Source organism: Equus przewalskii, chromosome 31, assembly GCF_037783145.1.
Source record: "Equus przewalskii isolate Varuska chromosome 31, EquPr2, whole genome shotgun sequence".
Classification (NCBI taxonomy): Eukaryota; Metazoa; Chordata; class Mammalia; order Perissodactyla; family Equidae; genus Equus; species Equus przewalskii.
Genome location: NC_091861.1, coordinates 12,722,192 through 12,745,373, shown reverse-complemented (window position 1 = coordinate 12,745,373; position 23,182 = coordinate 12,722,192). Strand labels below are relative to the sequence as shown.

General features: G+C 40.6%; 1 protein-coding gene across 3 annotated transcripts in view; it reads right to left on the bottom strand.

Moving 5' to 3' along the window:
* Positions 1 to 13,336: 13,336 nt before the first annotated feature.
* The window catches only part of SLC30A10 (solute carrier family 30 member 10), a 42,232-nt gene continuing 32,386 nt past the window's right edge, over positions 13,337 to 23,182 (bottom strand). For all 3 annotated transcript variants that reach the window (XM_070602056.1, XM_008542835.2, XM_070602057.1), the window contains exons 3-4: positions 17,449 to 17,688; positions 13,337 to 15,137 (exon numbers count right to left, since the gene is read on the bottom strand). In XM_070602056.1, coding sequence (XP_070458157.1) covers positions 14,641 to 15,137; positions 17,449 to 17,688 — 737 coding nt within the window. In that variant the 3' untranslated portion in view covers positions 13,337 to 14,640. The remainder of the gene's footprint in view (positions 15,138 to 17,448; positions 17,689 to 23,182) is intronic.

The following is a 23,182-nucleotide window of genomic DNA, read 5'->3' as shown; positions in this document are numbered from 1 at the left end:
TCTCTCCCACCTCAAAAACTGTCACATACTGGTCACCAGCCAAAACTGCCATATGGGCATTCCTGGCTGCAAGTGAGGCTGAGAAAGTAAGCTTTTAGCTTTTCCAGCCTCTGCAGTGGAAGGAGACAAGAGAGAAGGGAATTGGGAATGGTTATCAGGGGAGAGCAACAACAGATTTTGTCATGGTTAATATTTCTGCTCAGCCCAAACTGCTTTGTCATTTAAGTGAGGCCTCCTATTTTCAGAATGTTTTTAGATGACGTTGACATGGCAAATATTTCATTGTGCTTATTCTTTTGTATCCATGTCTTCTTTTTTTTTTTTTTTTTTTGCGTTCTTTTGATGTTATTACAAATCATTCATAAAACAGTACACTCTCCCTAAACGTTGGGGTTGGGTTTCTAAAAGCTCCCAGACAGAAGATGTTTCCATTGAAAGAACTTAAAACCTTATTTATAAAAGTTGAAACAAGGGCACAGATAAGAAGGAAAGCCCTAATAAATATTTTATATCCACCCAAATAAAGCTATGAAGAAAATACCAAATATAGACAATAGTAACCATATTTATACATTGTAAATAAGTAATTAAGAGGCTACATTGTTATTTCATGACATGATCGCTTGCTTGCTAGAAAAATGTTCATGATCTCCCCAATTTTGAAAAAACCCGTACATTTATTTTGAGGGTTTTTTCTTAAACAGATAATCCTCATACTGCAAGGCACTTTTTTCCTGAGCCAAAAGTTGAGTGCGTTTCCAATGTTAAGACTTGGAGCTGTTAACTCCTGGTTCCCAGGGTTCTCCCACTCAGTCTCACCCCAGGCTTTCTGGAATCTCAGGAGTTCAAAGTGACTTTGGAATTTGAAATGGAAATGTAGAAAGCTTTGGGTAACCTGGGGGACCTGTACTTTGTTGAGTAAATATTTTGCAAACTTGCTCTCAACATCCAGCCTTCTATCACCTCAGCCCTTCCGCTGGCCTTTCATTCCACAGCCCTGCCCTCACTTCATCCCAGCACCTCTCAGGGACACCAGTGCATGTGCAATCTCAAGGCCAAGGTTAATTTCCCTCATTTGCTTTTATCTTTCCTAAGCCCTCCTTGCAAACAGTTCTAATTCTGCTCTGTCAACTGCTTCTTTTCTCTCTTCCTAATACCAGCTCTCTAATTTCCAGATTACCCCACAAGAGCTGACATGCAATTTGCATGTTCTAGAATCCAAATTCTCCCAGATGTTGAAAAGGCATACAGAAGTAAATCTTGTTATGTTGAAATCTAATGAAATAAGAACTTGTAGTTAAGGATAGATTACTACATATCTGACATACTTAGAGATGCTCATAAACAAGAAAGACCATGAGTACACTGTGAGACATGACCTGCTTTCCAGAGGCCTGGAGGAGAGATCACCATGAGGTATGTTTTCCTAAGCAATAGAGTGTTCAAAAACATTAGAAAGTCCAGAGTTTTTGCTTTCCCAGCATTTTCCAATGCAAGCCCTCTTTTATGACAAGGCAATTACGAATTCTAATGAACAACTATTAGATAAGAGCGTTAATTCTAGGTACCTCCACATTTCCCTATTGATAACCAGGGCTCCATAGTCACCATTTACTCTGATCTACTGAGCTTCACTTTCTGTCTTCCAGAAAATGTTTCTGTTTCCAGAAACCACTTCACATTTTCTCCTTCCATGTTGTGATATCTCAAGTCCAATATGCTGAAGCGAACTCAGTCGCTAATACTATAAAGAAGGAAGTATTAGGGGTGTCGACAAAAATAATCCATAACCAATCTATAAATGAAAATTTGGGCGAGTTTATTCTGAGCTGAAATCTGAAGATTATAACCTGGGAGAGTCTTTCCACAAAGGAACAGAGCACTCCAAAGAAGTGGGGGAAAACAGGATGGTTACATACCCTCAAAGAGTATGTTTCACATATGATTGAAATGTCCCTTTTACAATAGTCACAAGGCTGTTCTGTCAGCACAGCAATTGATGGAAACAGCAGATAGGTCTGCTGTCTCAGTGAACCCTGCAGGGTGGCACGTCTGTTGCCTCGAGCTGGGCGGTCACAGATGATCACTGCAATCAGTTCCCAGCCTAAGGAAAGATGCTTAATCTTTAAGGAGATGCCAATGTTGGGAGGGGGAGGGAAGTTGCACCTTTATCTCAAAATGTCTAAGCAGATATACAATGCACGCTCAATGGCCACAGCCAGGCCCTTTTGGAAAAAACAAAGTCAGGCCGAATTAGGTTTATACCAAATGGCTTCCTCATATACTCCAATATATCCTATTGCTTGCCATTTCAATTTGTCAGGGGAGAAACATGTGGTCAGGTCAAAATGATGCAGGGTCGGCAAGCCGAAGAGTCGAAAGAAAGATCTCTTGGATCCTCAAGGTCTGGCAGTAGTGCTCTTTTATTTAGAGAATAGTGTGGAATAGCATGGGGACAGGACCCATGGGCAGTCAGAGATGCTGCTGCTGCTGCTGCTGCTGCTGCTGCTGCTGCTGCAAACATGGGTTGAGAGTAGGGCTAAATTTAAGGCACAGGTGTGTGAGTTATCTCTTTACAAGACAAAGGAAAGAATATGTAAAAAGAAGTTGGTAAAATGGTATCAGTGCAGGTGGGGTCTGGTTATTGGGTGGTTTTATAACTTTTAGATAAGAATCAAACTGGATTAAGTAAATGGCAGAAGCCACCACCTTAAATATTATCTTCAGCTAAAGACAAAGGAGAATGTTGGTGGTGGGGGGAGTTAGCTACATGAGGTTACCAGGCAAGCACAATAAACAAGACTTAAGTCCTTGCCGTCCCCATTAAGAGTTTCTAGAGATAAGGTCAACCCCGCTTCCTCCTGGTGCAGAAAGGGAGACATGACCCACAGATGAAGACTTCCTTCACAAATGCAAATGTCTTTCATCAAAGGGCAAGCAAATTCCACTCCTCAGAGCCTCCTTCTCATCTGCAGTTTTTAACAGTAACCAGCCTAAAATAATCCTCATCAATATCATACAGACTTCGTGTTTAAGGAGACCGCTTGGTATGTTGGCTAGGCTATGTCTGTAGAGGAAGGACCCCATCTTATTTAAGCCAACAAGTTGTAATTACACATATATTGTGTATCTATCCCTGTGCTAGGTGCTACAATGGATTCCAAAGTAAGGGAAGATCAAGGTAGTGAAAAGGTCCAGGCACTAGACTCGAAGAGACCTTGGTTCTAAGCCCTGCTCTACCAGAACTGAGCTGAGGGAATCATTTAAACTCTCCAAGCTTTATTTTCCTCAACTATAAAAGAGGGAACTGACTTTGCAGGCATTCTGTGAGGATTAAATGAGATCATCCATACATGTCAAGTACCTGGCACATAGGAGTGCTGAGTCAATGTTATTATTATTATTAAGATGCAATCCATGTTCTCAAGGAACATACTATTTATATGAAGAGATGACACACGTAATCAAATATTAGATGGTGTAGTAGTAACAATAAGTACCATTAGAATTCAAAACTGAGAAAATACTTGTGAAATGAATGCAATGTTTAAATAAATTTTTTCTGATATTACATAAGTATCACATACTCATTATAGAAAATTGGGGGGGGACAGGCAAAAAGTATAAAGAAGAAACATTTTAATGATATTAAGTCCAAATCCACACACTCCTAACACCCATAAAGCGTCAGAGTAATATCGGTGGTACTTAGATTGAAATCCATATGACTTTCTGAAGGAAGTAAAATTCATCAATGGGAGAATAAATATTTAATATAGCCATACAATGGAATACTACATAGCTATTAAGAAAAATAGAGTAGATCTTTATGTCCTGACTTGGAAAGATAGCCAGAATATATTGTTAATTTTAAAGAGCAAGTTGAAGAACAGAATATATAGTGTAAAATGGTTATTTTATTAAGCATGCTTTCCTCTGAGATTTGAAATTATCTGAAACACTTTACACAGATCTGTACTATTTCGTTTTATTACCATCTAGTAATAAAAAATAAATGTTCTAAAGACGGCAAAAAGAACATGTAAAGGGAGGTGAGGAAGAAGGGGAAACAAAAGACATCAACAACCCCAAAGTAACAAAGGACACTATCTTATCAAATGAGCAATGGGGCTCAAAACATCTCTTTCCAATGTGACGGCCTGAGATGCTTGTGGGTGTGGTAGCCTAGGTCCAGGGGTCTGTAAAGAGCAGATGGAAAGTCTGCTCCTCCGAAACACTGTTGACTCTTGGAAACCACAGCTATCTCACGCAGAGCATTCTTTGCATCGAAGTGTTGAATGTGACTTGTAACCTATACAATGGAGCCTCGTTTGAATGTTGGTGTCAAAGGACAAAGAAAATACCTGCTTGATAGGCTGTGAGGTGGGAGGTGAGGTGAGAGGTTCACCATTTACATTCATTCATTCATGTATTCAACATGAATTGAGGATTGACAGAAAGATACCAAGGTATCTGGATAATAGTCTGGCCACTCACAAGCTGTGTGACCTCCCACGCTGTGACACACATGCTATCCAGACTCTCTGTAGTTCTTATTATTTGACCCCATTGTGGTAGTGATGACTGCAGTGACACGAGAGTATTTCCTATGAGTGCGTACAATGGAAGCACTAATCTTAGGCATCTGGCAGGTCTTCTCATCGTGATGTTAATGTTGTTTTTTAAAATAGTCCAAAGATGTAGAGGAACAAAATGAGGCAAAATGAGAGACTGTATTTGATTCGTGTCCTAAAATGAGACAGTCATGGAGGCAGACAAATACAGAAGGACTCGACAAAACAACTAACATTTTTAAAGCACTAACTCTTTACCAGGAACACTCATGATATCACTTAATTTTCACAACACCCCTGGGAGTAGGAGTCATACCTCACACACCAGGTGTGGAGCATCCTGATGCTCCAAGAGGTGAAGTAACTTGCCCGGGGTCACACAGCTTCTAAGTGACCTTCTAACCAGGATTTCAATGCTCATAGCCTCACGCTAGCTTCATTAAAATGTACCAACAAATATTGGAGTACCAAAAATATAAGAAAGAGACAAGCAGGTCTCCTGACATCTGGAAACTGAACCCTACAGCAAGGCCTTGGTGTTGCCAGGACAAGCCTGGCATTCACAGCCAAGCCCTGGTATTCTCCTGTTGAACACAATCTCTCAGAACACCAGCAGCAGACAAGAGGCCACTCTGTACTCTTGTCTAAGCATAGACAAAAACAGGAGAACTCTGCAAACCACAAAAATACCAGACATCCCCTTGTCCTGGATAATATGAGTGACTGTTGCTTCTTTACCAATTAGAACTTGAGCCTTGCTTCATTCCTCCCATCTTGCAGACAGGATTTATTAAGATGCCCAGTCATACAGAGAACAGATTGGTGGCGGCCAGAGGCAGAGGGTTGGGGTGGGAAAAATAGGTGAAGGGAGTCAAAATGTACAAGCTTCCAGTTATAAAATAGGTAACTCATAAGGATTTAATGTACAGCGTGGTGACTATAGTTAATGATATTGTATTGGATATTTGAAAGTTGCTAAGACAGTAGATCTTAAAAGTTCTCATCACAAGAAAAACAAAATTTGTAACTATGCATGGTTATGGATGTTAATGAGCCTTATTGTGGGGACCATTTTGCAATATATACAAATAGCAAATCATTATGTTGTACACCTGAAACTAATAAAATGTTATATGTCAATTATACCTCAATAAAAGTAAAAGATACCCAATCATAGAATGATCCCCACTTGGTGGCAGCATCCAGCCCGGGGCAAAGTCCCACTTCCTTAAATCTTCCCCAGGATATTTTGTTTTCCTAGGGATATGGTGCCTCGGGATTTTTCAGTCATGTGATCAGGTCTCCATTGTTCTTTGATGAAGTCATGGAATATGGCCTCCGCCCTCCAGGAGTTCAAAATCTAATTGGGTGCTGACACTCAGGTTGGTCTACAGTATACATTTGGACATTTCCACTGCAACTAGTGAATCAATATAGGAATAAACCTAGTTGTCATCTTAATTACTAAAGTGGGCATTTGAAAGAAGATCTAACCTTCCCAGAGCCAGACCCTGTGCTAAGCAATCCAGGCAGGACATCTCCCTTCATCCTCACAACAATCTCATGAGCAGGAATTATGATTGTCTCCATTTTTACAGATGGCAAAAATAAGGCCCAGAAGACTTTTTTTATTCACTGACAATGTACTTCCTGACGTCAAGCAGCTGAAGAGTAGTAGAGCTGGGATTTCACAGCAGGCTGACTCTAGAACCATAACACTCAACTTTAAGCTATACTTCCTGGTATCTGTGAATTTTTATAATAAAATCTCTCTTTAAAGCACTTTTCTATAACCTAGGTTTCATCATGCCACAGGCCATGTCTCCCCACTTAAGTGTTATGTATTGCAAGTTTTAACAATAGCAAGCAAGCATCAAGCATCGTTCCATCCAAATGTGTCATATTAGTTTTTTCTGAACACCTTTGAACATCAGATTACAGCCAGAAACTCACAACACTCCAGCATGATCTTCAGGTTCCCAGTTTTCTGAGGCAGATAGGAGACCTGGTTATTATCATCGCCACTGCAAGCCTGTATCAACATGGGCCATTCCAAGAATTTACTCCTCCCTCTAACCCTCTCTTCTAAGAAAATGTAGACAAAATACCACCCAGCCTTGAGGTTATAAATCCCATGCAAATTTACTCTTGCATCTCCAAGTCTAAAAGAACCCGAGTGATGTGCCATATATTTTGGCTCTACATTGGAGCTCATTATTATGGCATGGCCACATTTGTGACCATGTGGTAAAGATGTGAGACAAAGGCGAGTCCACCATTCTTTTTGCCTCAGTAAAGACCAGAGACCTCATGGCTCTGCTTCCAGGCACAGGATATGTCAATTTGAGAGTGCACTCCTGAATCAGGACACTAGCCTGGAATGGTGGCAGTCTGTCATCCACAAGAAATCATCCTTTGGGGCAAAGTAACATGCTAACATAGAAAAGAAAGGAATCTACAAGAAAGAGAAACCAGAAAAGAAATAACTTGGTAAATCTAATTCAAAACTCCAAAAAGTGAAAAATGTCTTTTGAATATAAAAGGAACAGGTTACTGTATAATATTTATCCCTCAATTCACACAAAACTCGATTTACTAGTTAACAAGAAACTATCTATACTCTCTCACCTTCTAACTTCCTTAGGTATCTGGGCTCTTCTTGTGTGCTGAAAAGATAAAGCTTGTGGGGCCCGGGTGAGGAGAAAGCTTCAGTGACAGACTAAAGAGTTTGTCCCTCTTCCTGGAGCAGAGGGAAGCAAGAGGGTTGACAAGAAGTTTCAAAGTGGCCAAGGGGCTGGTCAAGAGTCTTCTGCAACAGTACAGGTGTGAAGTGATGAAGCTGAACCCAAGAGACGGGGACAGGAATAGAAAGGGAGGGGCTGACATCAAGAGTCCTTTGAAAGGAACATTAATTGAGCACAATGACTAGTTAGAGGATGAGACTAGAGGCAGCATTAAACATGGCAGCAAGGTTCAAGGTGGTTTGGGGGGATGAACATGAGGGGACTGTGGACAAGATGCTCTCACTGAAACCAGCAGAAAAGCATCACAGAAAGATGAGTTTAGAATTGGGATAAACTCCCAGTGAATTTGGAGTGTCTACAGACTCTTGGAGGACATGCACAGTGAGTCTTAGCAACAGCTGGTGGAGCTCAGGACCCCGGGAAGGACAGGAGATGAGTGGCAGATGCTCTGAACTTGGAACAACAGAGCAGCATGGAGAACACGTCTGGATGACATTACTTCCCAAAAATATTCTACTCCTGACATTTCCCCAATCTGCACCCTGCCCCCACCTCCCTCCTACAAAAGCTTTAGGGTCAACTGCCTCAAGAATGAAATCTAAACTCTCCAATTGGATTGTCCTTTCCTTCTTTCTCCACCCACTGAACTACTCCAAGGCCAATTCTAAATGCCAAGTCTTCTGTGAAGCTGTCCTTGACTCCTCCTTCTTTCCTCTTCACTTTTATCCATGGTGATTGTACCACTATTTAGTGCTATTTAGCTTTAAGTGGTGTTTGATTGACAAAATGGAATTCCAGAGATGAGAAGAGGCAGGATAGGAACCGGAAGAATGTGGATGGCAGATTGAAAGTGTAAGGTAATAAAATCCATTGACACTTAACTCTGCTCTCACATCTTATCTCCTAGGATTCCTACAACAACCCTGTAAGGAAAGGAACACAGGCTTCATCATGAGCCTCATTTATAGATGGGAAAACTGAAGCACAATGAAGTTAAATAATATTCGAAGCCTATAACTGGGAACACCAAGAATTGAACCTATTCATTCATGTGTTTACTCATTCATTCATTCGTAGTCTCATTCATCTAATAAATAAAGATTTATTGAGCCACTACCATGTGCCAGGTACTGTGGCACTGTTCCAATCACTGTGATAGAAGCTGAATAACACAGTGATGCATTATACAAAGTCTTATTCTAGTTGGGGAGACAGGAAATAAACAAATAAATGTACAATAGAATGCTACCAAGTGATAGTACTAGGAAGAAACATTAGGCAGGGTAGGAGAGACAGAGAAAGGCGAGATTCTCTTCTAGGTGGAGTAGGCAGAGATTCTGTACCACAAGCCCTGGGTTCAGTCCCCTGCTTCACACTACAGACTCTTATTGCTGAAGGAAGCTGCTGGTCATGGAATGTTGTATAGCCTTCTCCTTTTGCAGATGCTGCCCAGGGCTTAGAATGTGCACATTCAAGTACCAGAACCCATAGAGCACAAGATCCCCCCACTCTACCCGCGGCAATCCCAGGCTATGGGTAGCTCTCCTTAAACTCCCACAAAGTTGGACTGCCTTACTTAGCTCCACATGCAGACTACAAACTCCTTGGAGGCAAGAACCACTTGCACACAGTAAGTATATGCTGATTAATCAGCTGATTGATTGATAAAATAAAAGACCATTGAAAGAACTAGAAAATTCTTCCCTTTTTTCAATATTCATAAAGATGACAGTCAGCTCATTGGAGAGTTTCCCAAATCTATAGGCTCTCTCCAAAGTAATGCTAGCCTCTCCACCATTCCCTAAATCCTAGAAGCTCCCCTCCCGCACAAACCCTATTGGGTAGCCCAGGGCCAAATAGACTCCATGAGAAAACCAGGTTAGTCCAGGTTACAGTAACTATGGCAGCTAGATCAATTTGTGACATCTCTGCCAAGAAGGGCCTTGTGACAATGTAGTTGGTGGAGAATGGCAGAAGGGGTGTGATGAAGAGAACAGCAAAATGGAGACAGAATTAGTCCCAAATTATTAAAACCAACCCACAGAGTTACTGAGTAATAAATTGACTCAAGTCAGTAACAAAGACAAAATGAGTTCAGCCACTTTGAATTATCTGTTTAATTTCCACAAACATCTTGGTCATACATTTCTTTTTAAAATTTTTTATTTACAGCACCAATGAACATTTTTCACTTTTAAAGGTGTGCATATGTGTACACATTACTGGGGGGTTTCATGTGCAATTAGTAATGAGTTATTTAAACTTCATATCTCAGAGATTTAATAATTCCCCCAAATGTGACAATTATAGCTTGGCAAAATCGCCTATGAAGAGAAATGGAAGACTTTAGGCAACAGAACTCCAAAATACTGTAACATAACTTCAGACCTCCAGGAAGGTCTTGCAAATTACCCCCTTGAAAATTATCATCTCTTCTGGATTACTCCCATTAGAATTCAGAGCAGGTTCAGTGTCTCTGGCCTGGCTTTGAACCAAGAGGAGAGAGTTGATACATCTAGCAACATTCAAGAAAGTTTCATGTAAACAAAATGTCCAGAATAAAACATCTGAAAAGAGATGCTCCAGGAAATGACACACGTGCGTTAGCTAAATTCCAATTCATGAGAACATTTAGATTGCAGTGAGGATTATGGTCCAATTCAAGCTCCATTTGAGCAGCTAGTTTCCTGATTCAATTACTTCATTCTTACTTCATTCCTGTAGCTATTCACGTGCAAATACACTCAGAAGCACAAAGAGGAGACAGTTTATCTGATGAATGACAGAGCTACGGAAGAGGCACGTAGTGGATATTCATCACTCAATCTAAATTCGAAACCCAAATCAGGTCGTGTTTCCCCATTTTTTTCTAAACCAGTCTGTTGTTGTAGTCTTTAATCACAAGAGCGTGAAGATCTATTTAAAAGCAGGATAATTTTAAAGCAGGAAATGTATTTTGTCCTCCTGGAAAAAATGGATATGTTTTGGCAACGGATTAAGTTAGCCGTAAATGTCAAAGAATTTGTTTTAACATCTGAACTTATCATTAGCACTAAAGTGAGCTTGTCAATAACAAGAAACATCATGAAGTTCAAAATCGGTGGAGAATTAAACACCTTAACCCCAAGAATCAATTGTACTGATATTATCCAGTCTTAGCTTGGCGTGGGGTCATCAAATTGGGGATATTCATGAGTTGAAGAAATCATCACAGAATGGTGACAGCAATTGCTTTTTTCTTCGCTTCCTTCAGTGGTATAATGGCTGAACTGTATCATCAGATTTGTAAGGGCTTTTTCGTACAAATTATATTTTTTCTTTAAATGTCCAAAGTTCCTATGTAGAGACAACTGTAATTTTTATGAATAGTTTGATCTCACCTTGAAAAATATTTTTTTACAGAGTGAATTCTGCAGAGTGGATTATATTCAAAGAATTATTGAGCTCTGGAAGTGCTTTCATCAACAATATCCTACAACTATCTCTAGGTTAAGTCAGTGGTTCGGAACAAGAGGCGAATTTGCCCCCAGGGGACGTGTGGCAATGTCTAGAGACAATTTTGGTTGTCACAACTTGTAGAGATGCATCCAGTGGGTAAAGGCCAGGGAAGCTGCTAAAACTCCTACAATGCACACAACAAGGAATTATCCAGTTCAAAAACATCAATAATGCCAAGATTAAGGAAGAATAACAAAAGCTCTTACTACCTCCCAGGGCAGCTGCCTTGTTATAATCCAGAATCTGCCTCAGTGGTTTCTTTGACATTCAGAGCACCCATTCCTTCTGAACTTTGGGGTTCCTGATTGACCCCCACTAGAGTCTGGCCAGCTGGTGGCAAAAAAAAAAAAAAATTGTAACTAAATATGGAGAACATTTTTAATTCTTCCTAAACAATGTCTCCCTATTTTATTGATATTTTATCAAAAAATCTGAAGGATTGGGGCTGGCCCCGTGGCTGAGCGGTTAAGTTCGCGCACTCCGCTGCAGGCGGCCCAGTGTTTCGTTGGTTCGAATCCTGGGCGCGGACATGACACTGCTCATCAAACCACGCTGAGGCAGCGTCCCACATGCCACAACTAGAAGGACCCACAACAAAGAATATACAACTATGTACCGGGGGGCTTTGGGGAGAAAAAGGAAAAAATAAAATCTTGAAAAAAAAAAAAAAAAAATCTAAGGATAATATGTTTTTTTCTGTCAACAATGGAGCCTGGTAGCCCTATGGATATTCATAATGGCCAAACATCATGAAAAAAAAGTTAACCTCTATTTTCAAAAATGAAGTTGAAAGTTGGAAAATTAAAGCAGACATAGGGCTTGCTAAAGCTGGTGCTGAAATAAAGTAGAAAGGACTCTATCAAAATGGAAAGACAGAGGGCAGTGGAAAATGCCAGCCCTGTCTTTCAGGTGAGCATACAGGATGGGTAGTCCTGACCTGACACTCAGAGGACGCCCCAGACTTTTTAAAAATTATTTTCAGTCCCTAAAAAAAAAGAGAGAATTTTCTGGAATTAGCCTAAGCACCCAGGAGCAGTAAACTGAGTGACAATATTTTTCTCATCACAGAGAAAAATAGCATTCAAATCAACTGTTCATCAGATGCTACTGCCACCAAGCAGGGCTGATTCAAAAGGCAAAAGAAAACTCCTGCATTTCCTTGGAAGGCTTAAAATGCAAGACAACTAAACAAAGAGTAAAACCCAAATAAAAACACCAGCCAGCAGGCATCACGGTGCCTGAGTGACAAATGCAACCACTTCCCCCAATACAAAAATATTGCACTTAATCAGCCTGTTTGGACATTATTAAATGCACTCACCAAACTGTCTTAAAAAGGTATTATTTCACATGGACTCTGCTCCATAATTTGGTATGTTCATAAATGCCCATCAAGATACTTTTCTGAAGTGAGATTTAACTATATTGTGATGAAGTGCCTTTTCCTTTCCAGAAAAATACTTTCGAGATTAAAGAACACTATTTGGAGGTAAGCGAATATGCATTCCTTTAGCCAGTGTCACAAAAACTATAAAATTATAATTTTTCCCTTTTAACAGAAGCAGAATGATGTGAAATCAAATGAGACCTTCAAATTTGGAAGTGAGAGACAAATTTCTTCTTTGGCTCCAGTTAAGGCGTCTCACCCAACATTTATCTAGGAGTATTTGGTCCATATATCCCTATGGTGAGTGTCACAGAGAATCCTCTGGTTTTTGTGAGTGCCATACTTTCAACGTTAAGAGCAAAATTTTTGTCTTATATCTTATCCTCTTTTAAGTTACACAATATATATAGCCTAGTTCAACGTACTCCTGGGATAAAAACATATGTGGGCATTTTTCTATTTACCTAGTTCGTGGCCAATTTAAACTCACATAATAAATTTTCAAGGAGTAAAAAAATTCCTATCCTACTGATTTTGGTTGCTTACTTATTTCAGCCTTTGAATTTAAGCCTAAGACACCTTTTTTAAAATGGCGTTTGTGCTGAAAAACGTGAGTGCTTTTTCCATTACCAATCCAGCATTTCTGATGAGTTCTATGCAGATTTTAAACAGGACTCAATGCTTAGAGCCTAAAAGATGATCATTTTCAGTTAGACTGGCAACCCATCAAAGAAGATTCTAGTTCCCTAGTGAGGGGCCTCTTATTTTCTCATAGCTATTTTGAGACTGTTCTAGTTAAAATATCGCTGCCTGGGGCTGGCCCAGTGGCATAGTAGTTAAGTTCATGTGCTCCACTTCGGAGGCCCTGGGTTTATGGGTTCGGATCCCAGGAGCGAACCTACACACTGCTCATCAAGACATGCTGTGGTGGCATGCCACATACGAAAAAACAGAGGAAGACTGGTACAGATGTTGGCTCAGCAACAATCTTCCTCAAGCAAAAAGAGGAAGATTGGCAACAGATGTTAGCTCAAGGCCAATCTTCCTTACCAAGAAAACAAGAAAAATATATCACTGCCTAAACAATTTGTTAAGTACACGACAGATGCTTCTCCAATACTAATATAGGTTGGTTATGGATCCAAACCAGATTCTAATCAATTTATTTGAACTTGGTAATGTCGGTCAAAAACATAAAAGCAAAGTGTTACCTCCTCAAAACACATTAAAGGCAGCAATTAAATTAATGCTCATTTCTCCCTTGTACATACACTTTCCCATCAAGTTACTAGTTGGCAACAATAATAAATACTTTAAAATATGTCTAATTAAAGAAAAGTCAATCTAGCTTATTATTTTGGCAGGAATGAATATTCAATGCCGTATATTCAATCCCAGGAATATACTCATTCTCTCCTGGTAAATGCTCATAGATCAATGTGATCATATAAAAGAAGATTCAAAGGAAATTTAGACAAATAAGTAAGTCATTATGAAGCAATAAATGAAGACAGTCCCAACTGGACTGACTTTAAAAAACAGTATATACGTGGGGCCTGCCCAGTGGCACAGCAATTAAGTTCGCACGCTTTGCTTTGGCAGCCCGGGGTACCCCAGTTCAGATCCCAGGCACGGACCTATGCACCGCTTATCAAGCCATGCTGTGGCAGATGTCCCACATATAAAATGGAGGAAGATGGGCACAGATGTTAGCTCAGGGCCACTCTTCCTCAGCAAAACGAGGCAGATTGGAGGTGGGTATTAGCTCAGGGCTAATCTTCCCCCCCCAAAAAAAAAAACAGTATATACACACTTGTGTCATATTTAAGGATGTAGAAATATTTCCACACTTCCAAGTGGGAAAAAAAATATTTTATGTATTTAAACACTTGAAACACCCTATAGCTGACATTCAGTTCACAGCAGAAAGTAAATAGTAGTTTCTCTCCCCCTCACGAAATGAAGAGGTAGTCAAAAAGCATTTCCTTCCAGTGGAATGGGGGAAAATATAGCTATTATGGTTCTTAATGTTCTTTGTTTTTTTACGTACTTGGCTATGACCTCACCTGAGAGTCAGCTAGGAGTTCTAATCAGTTTAAAACAAACACTACCTTGAATCCTTGTGTCCACAGCCATTGAGGCCCAGCCTTCAATGTCCCTGATCTATAGACTAGTGCCGTTTGCTTCCGAAAATAAATGTTCAAACTAAAACTGTAGAAGAGCAGCTTGAGACACCCAGGACAGTGCAAAGAGGTTATCCGTCACATCAAAATTAAGAGACATGTTCAACTAACATCCCAAACAGCCAACCTCTTACTGAACACAGAGCATGCACATTGTGAGTGGTCGGTGTCTACAACCCACAAAGCGCTTTCCCAAGCCAAGCCAGTAGTTTCAAAGAGTCTTGTCTATACAGTCTGTTTATGTGGGTACCAGATTAAAAATGGGTGCTGTTGACATAACATTGGTCCTCCTGAGTTTTGCTAAGAGCTTGTCCGTGCTCACTCAGAGAGCCGTCCAAAGATACTTCAATAGTCACTTCTGTGGTTTCTTGTCTCCCAAGGCTGTCACTTTGGTGTGTGTCTAGGGGGGGACTGCCATTGTGCTCAGCACAGCCATTGACATGGGCCAGAGGCAGAGGCCTAGGGGGACAACACAGTTGCTTCTCACAGCTCTTGGAGATGCAGGGTGAGCTGCAGAGCAACAGGTCCCCCTGCTCTGGAGGCTCCCTCACGTCCACCTTCTCAAACTGTACGGTCACGCTGTGGATTCCTGCCTCGTGGAAGATTTCTCGAATTTTGATGCTGGCATCCTGATAGTCCCCGTCTTTCTGAAACTTGATGTGCAGGGTGGCAATGATCTTTCCACTTACAAGCTCCCAGATGTGCACTTCATGTACACTGCTGATTCCGGGCACCTTGGAGAGTTTACTCACTAGAATAGAGAAGAGCGAACAATAGCCAAAGTGAGAGCTGTAAGTAACACATGGGACCACTCACCACAGGACAGATATGGACCCTTTAAGCAGTTTCACCAAAATGATGTATTTACTGAGAATAACAGGAAGAAAAATAGCTATACCTAGACAGGTACATTTTCCCATAATCTTCTTTCTCCTCTCTGAATTCCTACACTATACACTGTTAACCCATAAAAGGCAATTCAAGAAAATAAGTTTAACAACCAAAAAAATGCCCAGAGTTGTTGAGCTTACAAGAGAATGGACACCTTAATGGGCATATAAACTAGGATGCCTTTTTTTTTTTTCCAGTTTTTTTTTTATTGAGTTATTGATAGGTTACAATCTCTTGAAATTTCAATTGTACATTAATGTTTGTCAGTCATGTTGTAAGTGCACCACTTCACCCTTTGTGCCCACCCCCCACCCCACCTTTCCCCTGGTATCCACTAAACTGTTCTTGGTCCATAGTTTTAAATTCCTCATATGAGTGGAGTCATACACAGATTATCTTTCTCTTGCTGGCTTATTTCACTTAACATAATTCTCTCAAGGTCCATCCATGTTATTGCAAACGGAATGATTTTGTTCTGTTTTGCAGCTGAGTAGTATTCCATTGTATATATGTACCACATCTTCTTTATTAAACTAGGATGCCTTTTTGAGAGGGGGTAACTTGGCAATATGAATCAAAAACTTATACCAGCAATTCTAGTACTAAGAATATAATCTAAAAGAAATAGCCAAATATTTATGTACAAGAATGGTTTGGGCAACAATCTTTGTATTAATGAAAAAATGGAAACAACAAGGAAATAGTTAAATCAGTTATATAATAGAATGTGATACAGCTGTTAACAAGTAAGTTGCATACTTAAGGATATGAGAAAAGGCATATAAGTATTTTTAGGAAAAAAAGCAAATAGCTAAACTGTATATATGGCATGAACTTTTTTTCTTTTTTTTTACAAAACGTCAGTGTATATACACACAAAAATTTTCTAAGGCAGATAAAGTCTTGTTTTATTGAATGTTTGGTACAAAAATATTAAGGGTGGTCATTTCTGGGTGATAAGATTATGAGAGATTTCTACTATTTGACTCTTCTGCATTTTCCATACTTTCTAAAATGAGGGTGTATTTGGAGAAATGGTATTGAATGGTGATTATGAGCAAAACCCCTGTAGACAGCTAGAGTTTGAATCCCAGTTTAGTCATCTACTACCTGCATGACCTTGGACAATTTACCTAGCTCCTCTCTGCCTCAGTTTCCTAAATTAGGAATAAGAATAACAGTACCTCACAGGATTATTTTAAGTATTAAAATGAGTTAATACAAGTAAAGTACTTAGAAAAAGCCCTAGCATGTAGTAAATGCCATGAAAGTGTTGCTATTCTTATTACTATTTTTAATATCTCTTTTTAAATATATATATTATTGTGTTAAAAGTCAATATAAGCCAGTATAGGTCACAAATTGTTTTGTATATGATTTATCTTGTTTCCTCAACTGAGAAACAAGCTCCTAGAAGGCAAAGACGATGCCATCATTCTGTACGTCACGGCTTCAGAGGAGCAAGTCTAGCCACAGCCAGACAATGTATTAAGAACAATTCAAAGCTAATTTCAGGTATTTGTCATGAAATAAGGTCTTTCAACTTTCAGCCTCATCGTGGACCTGGGCTCTAGTTCATGTTCACTGGCTCCCTGGTGAAGCAATGACAGACAGCACAAAAGCAAACATGCATGAAAGAGAGAGAGTTTGACCTTCTGTTTGAGCAAAGCAAAGAAACAGATTTCATTACTGAATGAGGTCATGAATGATGTGAATTTAAAACACGGCCCTTTTTACGGTGTTATAAGAGCCGTGGTGAGTTGCATGCTCATAAAAATCAATTAACTAGATAGCAGGATCTAGAATACGAAAGAATGATTTGTGTTTTCAGAAAAAGGACAATAAAAATCAAGTGCTTGGCAGAGTGCTCTGTTTGAGCTTAAATAAATCTTTGACATGAAGGTAAATACCCAGGAGTAGGTATTGACAAGTGCTACATTCTCAAAAATTTGCAGCTGAGTCAGAGAATCATGGGTTGCAAAGAACCTTTGATTCTTGGAGCCGTGAGGCATTTTACTAGGCTACAACACATGTGATGGATGTCTTTATTGCTTAGTGATTTTAAGTATTTCAGGATATATACGGCAAACACCACTCTGAAATGACGCTGGCCCTTCAGCCTGAAGAACATTAAGTGGGCAGTGGTTCTAGATCAGAATTCTCCGACTTACTCAGCTCTTCCATGTTGACTCCTTTGGGGACCATCTGCAGGAGAATAACAGCAGTCTCCTTGATGAGTGGGAAGGCAGATGACAAAATAATGATGACCATGACCACAGTCAGGCTGGGGTCAATGTAGCACTGCCAGTTACACGGGTCCTCAGTTTTCAGGGGACGCACATAGAATATGATGGCTGTGATGACCACAATCACTGACCCCAGGGCATCTCCCATCACATGCAAAAGTACACCTGCCAGAAAGAAAGAAAGACCATTAAAGCACAGATCCAAGTTGGGGAGCCATGCGACACTCAGTGACTCAGGTTCCCAAGTCTATGAACACCTGTTGCTATTTGTTTTCTTTTTGGTTAAAACAGCAAGATGGATGTGAATGAAAAAACAAATGGCAACTGCTTCACAGTTGCCCAGGCCACCATCCCAGGACCCAGAGAACCTAGAACAATCCAGGAGGATTCTGAGCTGCAGACGCCTGTGGGAAAAAGGACTGTGCTCATTCATAGTGCCACATGGCTGCCACCCGTCCAAGGGCACCAAGCTGGAACACAGAGGCTGTGCAAATGGTTTCTTTTTCTTTCAGACAAACGTCTGTGCTTTAAATTGCTTTAAACATTTTTAAGAAGAGAAGCAACTAAGATATGTCATGAGAGTGGTTCTTTTGATTCCTGCTCTTGCCTCTATCTAGATCCATTTTCCTTCCTTATACACATTTGCCTACTACTACCTTAGCTCGTGGTCATTTAAATCGCAATTTGTTTAAGAAGGCCTCAGAACAGTGACTCCAGCAGTGGTCCCACTGAATAGAGAACCATTTGTCACAATAAAATAAAATTAAAATTCTACAGATAATAACAAAAATTGTCAACGCCTATAATGAAGGGACCGTTTCGAAAGGTTTTGATTGTGATACAGATAACATGCAATCCTAGCAAAGAAGATCTGGTGTCCAGTTGTTTGTCAGCAAACAACACAGACTAAAGTGGGGTTTAGTGAACTAGGTGAAAGCTTTGTCAGAAGGATTATAAAATATAAACGCAAAGTATTTTTATGCAGAATGCAACACCAGAATCTTGCTATTCAAAGTATGGTTTGCAGACTAGCAGCATCAGAATCCCCTGGGAGCTTGTGAGAAATGCAGAATCTCGGGCCCCTCCTTGGATCTGTTGAATCCGAGTGTACATTTTAACAAGATCCCCGGGCGATTCAAAAGTTTCCAAGCCCTGCTCGAGAAGAAAGCATATAGATTAAGAAAGGTCTTCTTTGTCTCTCAAAGTATCCCACAGATTCACTCAGTAGAACTAATAATAATCCAAAATACTAACAACTCACTCATGGCAACGACTGAACAGTCTCCCTTGGGCTTTAGTCGAGCTAATTGCTCCTCTTGGCAACACTTCTAGGATTCTAAGCAGCATCGTAGGTAAAATAACATTCCGTAAACATACTAAAAAACAGGAATGAAAAGAACCCCCACATTTCCTTCTGGCTGAGTGTTTATTTATGGTAATAGAACCTTGGTTTACTAAATGCATTGAATGATCCCATTTTCCAATTCTGCGCCCCCTTTTCCCTCACCTCACCCCCAAAGGAGCTTCTTACTCCCCGGGACCTGTCCTGAGCCACAAAGGGAAACTCAGAATGTTCCCAAGAGTTGGTCTACATGACGTATTCCCACAGGAGGAACTGAAGGAGCTGAAGATCGAAGCTTTAACTCTCTTCAAGGCAGGACAAAATATTACCATAAAAATAGAAAGACCAAATAGTTCCCCCACACACTTGACATCACTTTCACTGCCTGAGACATGCGTTATTCTCTCAATGTTTCTGCATGTCAGCCTTGTTTCCTCCATTAGACTACAAGCAACATGAAGTTTACAATGCAGCTACTCAATACAACTGTATTTTATGGTTAGTAAAGTCATAACTCCATGAGACAGAGTAACTCTTGTCTTTTACTTAATAATAACTGTAATGCCAGCTGTCACCAGGCATGTTTTAAGTATGTTACATGTATTTACACATTAAGTCCTCTTAAGGACTCCCTAAGGTGGTTACTGTCTCCATTTTACAAATGAGGAATCTAAGTCACAGAGTAACTAAATGACTTGTCCAAGATCACACAGCCAGAAAGCGTTAGAGTGAGAATATAAGTCTGGGGAGTCTGACGAGAGAACCACTGCATTCTGCCTCATACAAATCCTAAGTTCCAATTTCAGGTTTTCCTTCTGAGAAATCTCACTACCTACCCCTAACAACTACATAAAATAGCTTTCAGATCTATTTTTCAATAATCCACAGTAAAAATCATATCTTGCATCCTAGCATACACATTGAAACAAATATTTCATGAAAAAATAAAACCTATCCTTACATATGACTTATTACCATTTTCTGTTCTATTTCATTCAGTTCTAGTTAATTTTCTAAATGTTGATCATACTCTAGTAAATTGATTTTATGAACCAAACTATCAAGACCTTCAGTTTGAAAAAGTACTTAAGGCATCATTTCACTAAATTCTTGAGATTGAATACGGCAATGTGTTTTCTGGCTTCTCATGCAAAGATGAAGAAGGCATTGTCATTATCCTCTGGGGACCACAGTCCATTGGCAGGATTCTGAGACAAGTGCATCAATAACCCCAAGGGGGAGAATTATTCCCTGTAAAGGGAAAGCTCCTCGAGAGGTGGGCAATGTGGGCAGGACTCTGAAGAGGAGACAGACTTCAACAGCAACAACGTTCCAGGCAGAGAATTCAAGGGAGGCTGCAGATGAGGACACGCTTGTCAGACAACGTGGGAGACAGGTGCGCTAAATGTGGAGTCATAGACCCGGACAGCCTTTATGAGCCACGGACCTTGTGAAAGTCAACCTCGCTAAGCAAGAAGATTCTCATCTGTGAAATGGGAATGATTATAACATCTGCCTCACTTCTCTCAGGGGCTTGTTCTGAAGAGCACGTGAAACAATGTCTGAAACCCTCTGAGAAGTAAGTGCGCAGAACTGATGACAATAATGGGCACCATTTGTTGAGTGGGTCCTCCGAGCTGTTCCAACCACTCATGTAACTCTCACAACACAGTGATGCTGATACTGTGATTATCTCCATTATACAGATAAGGAAACTGAAGCTCAAAGAGGTTAAGTTACTTGTCCAAGGTCACTCAGCTAGTACAAGGTAGAGGCAGAACTCAACCCAGATCTACCTGACTGAGCACTTCTCACCTAGCTCTAAGTGTGTGTTAAATGGTGGATGCAGGGGAGACCGTTAACGGGTGGCAGGAAGGTAAGGCTGTGGAAGGGTGAAGAGAAGGGCAGAAATGTCTAGAAAGGAGTGTTAGCACCAGAACAGCAAGCTTTTGAATGTCAGCAGTGTTAGGACCTTATTCTGGAGGCAGTACAGGTGTCTGAGCAGACTCTGATGCGATCACATCTGTGAATCAGAAAGACATATTGGGCAGTGCGATCGGAGAGGCAGAGATTGCCACTCGGTAGACAACTCAATCGCCTGGTTAGTCAGAATGCTCACAGGGTAGCTTTGCAAAGACGGGACACCTCAGCATTTGGCCCTCCCTTGCTGTCTCTAGATGAAAATAAAACTCAGAAGAAACTGGCATATAACATGAATTGGCCATTCGACATAAGCTGAAATTTGATGCATGTCCCGGCACTTGGAAAAGCCATCAATGCTGTTGACTTTATTGAATAACTGGAAACACGGTGCATTAGCACTGGGCATTAGCAAGTGGTTATGAAAGGATAAGAGACCTTTCTTATTGGGAAAAAAACAAAAATTAGAAAGAAACATCTCATCAAAGGAGATTAATTTTCGAACGACATCAAGATTGCTATTCATCTATTTATATTTATACCCAAATAGAAAGGGCTAATTGCCTTTTTTTTTTTTTTTTTTTGGTGAGGAAGATGCACCCTGAGCTAACATGCATTGCCAATCTTCCTCTTTTTTTGCTTGAGAAAGATTAGCCCTGAGCTAACATCTGTGCCGATCTTCCTCTGTTTTTTGTATGTCGGATGCCGCCACAGCATGACTGATAAGTGGAGTAGGTCTGTGCCCAGGATCTGAACCCACAAACCTGGGCCACTGAAGCAGAGTGTGCAGAATTTAAACCACTCAGCCATGGGGCCAGTCCCTAATTGTCTTTCTGACACTCCATTGCAACAGTTTTTAATGTATCATGTTTGATCCTATTAAATAAAATTGAGCTGAAATTTATATAATGTTACAAACCAATCTTACCTCAATTAAATAAATAAACAAATAAAATCAACCACTACAAAACACATTGACGAGAATTTTTAAGGAGCCTGCTTTTACTACGCTTTGTGGTAGAAGATGGAGTGTGTGTCTTCGAAGACATTATTTTTACCTCACTGGAATAAGAGAACTAATAATGAAAATCAAGAAATGATTTTCATTCACAAGAATCCTTATTGTAGATCTGGGGGGACAGTCCTGCTTTCTAAAGCAGTGGCTTAAATGTCAGAAACGTCACCATTCAGTGGACGGTGGACACTGGAGCAGCAAGCCATCCTGCGTGGAGTCTAGAGGCAGTGTGCAATAATGGAAAGAGCTAGAAATGCGCAGCAGGAGCCCAGGATTCCAGCCTTGCCTCTGCTGCCAGCCAGGGGACTTGGGATGTCACCAGACTCTCTGGATTCTGTTCCCTCATCTGTAAAGTGAAGGGGTTGGGGTCCATTGTCCCTGAGGCCTTTCCAGCTCTAACATTCTGTGGTCCTTCCCCAGAATGTGGCTCCATGATGAGGTCACATGACCCAAGGTGAAGCCAGCCTCACACTTAGCCCCAAATATGGAAAAGCCCCTGTTAGCCATCACCTGGGCACTCATCACAAGCAGCAGGAATGATCTGAGCTCACCTGATGGTGAGTGAGTAAGTAAGCAAGCTGAAGCATTGCAGGTGTGTACCCAGCAATTCCACTCACTCTCTGAATGACAGTAATGAGATTGTTACTCATACTAAATGACTCAATCGTGAATGGTACCCGGCACAGAGTACTAGGCATGCCATAAAAATGGTAGCTGGTTTCCTTCATGTGCCTGAGCACTTCACATGCTTTATCTCACAACCACCCCATGAAGTGGGTACTCTTATTATCCTCATTTTAAAGATGAGGGAATCGGAGGCTTAGAGAGGCTCCAGAACTTGCCCAAAGTCATATAGTCTTAAGGGGCAGAGCCAGGACCCAAACCCAGGCAGCTTGAGCCCAAATCTCAATCTCAGCCACTGCATTATTCACCTCTATTGGAAGCTAGAGGCGCACTTTTGTCAGGCCCTGTGGACCACAGGCCTCAGCATTTTACCACTGGCATACTTCTATCCAGGAGCTCCAACAGCTTTGACTAAAAATTAAGAAGATCATACAAGTTTCCCTAGGCTATGCTTCCCAAACAAAGTCACAATATCTACTGGGACCTATTCTTCATTCCTCTCTGCTTCTTTCCACTTACCTCTTCAGTTTCTCTGTAACATAACATAAGAATGAATAATTAACAATCTCACTTATACATGGAATCTAAAAAATAAAACCAAGCTCATAGCTACAGAGAACAGATTGGCGAGGAGTGGGGGGGTGGGCAAAGTGGGTGAAGGAGGTCAAAAGGTACAAACCTCCATTTATAAAATAAATAAGTCATCGGGATGTAACGCACAGCATAATCACTACAGCTAATAGTACTGTACTGTATCT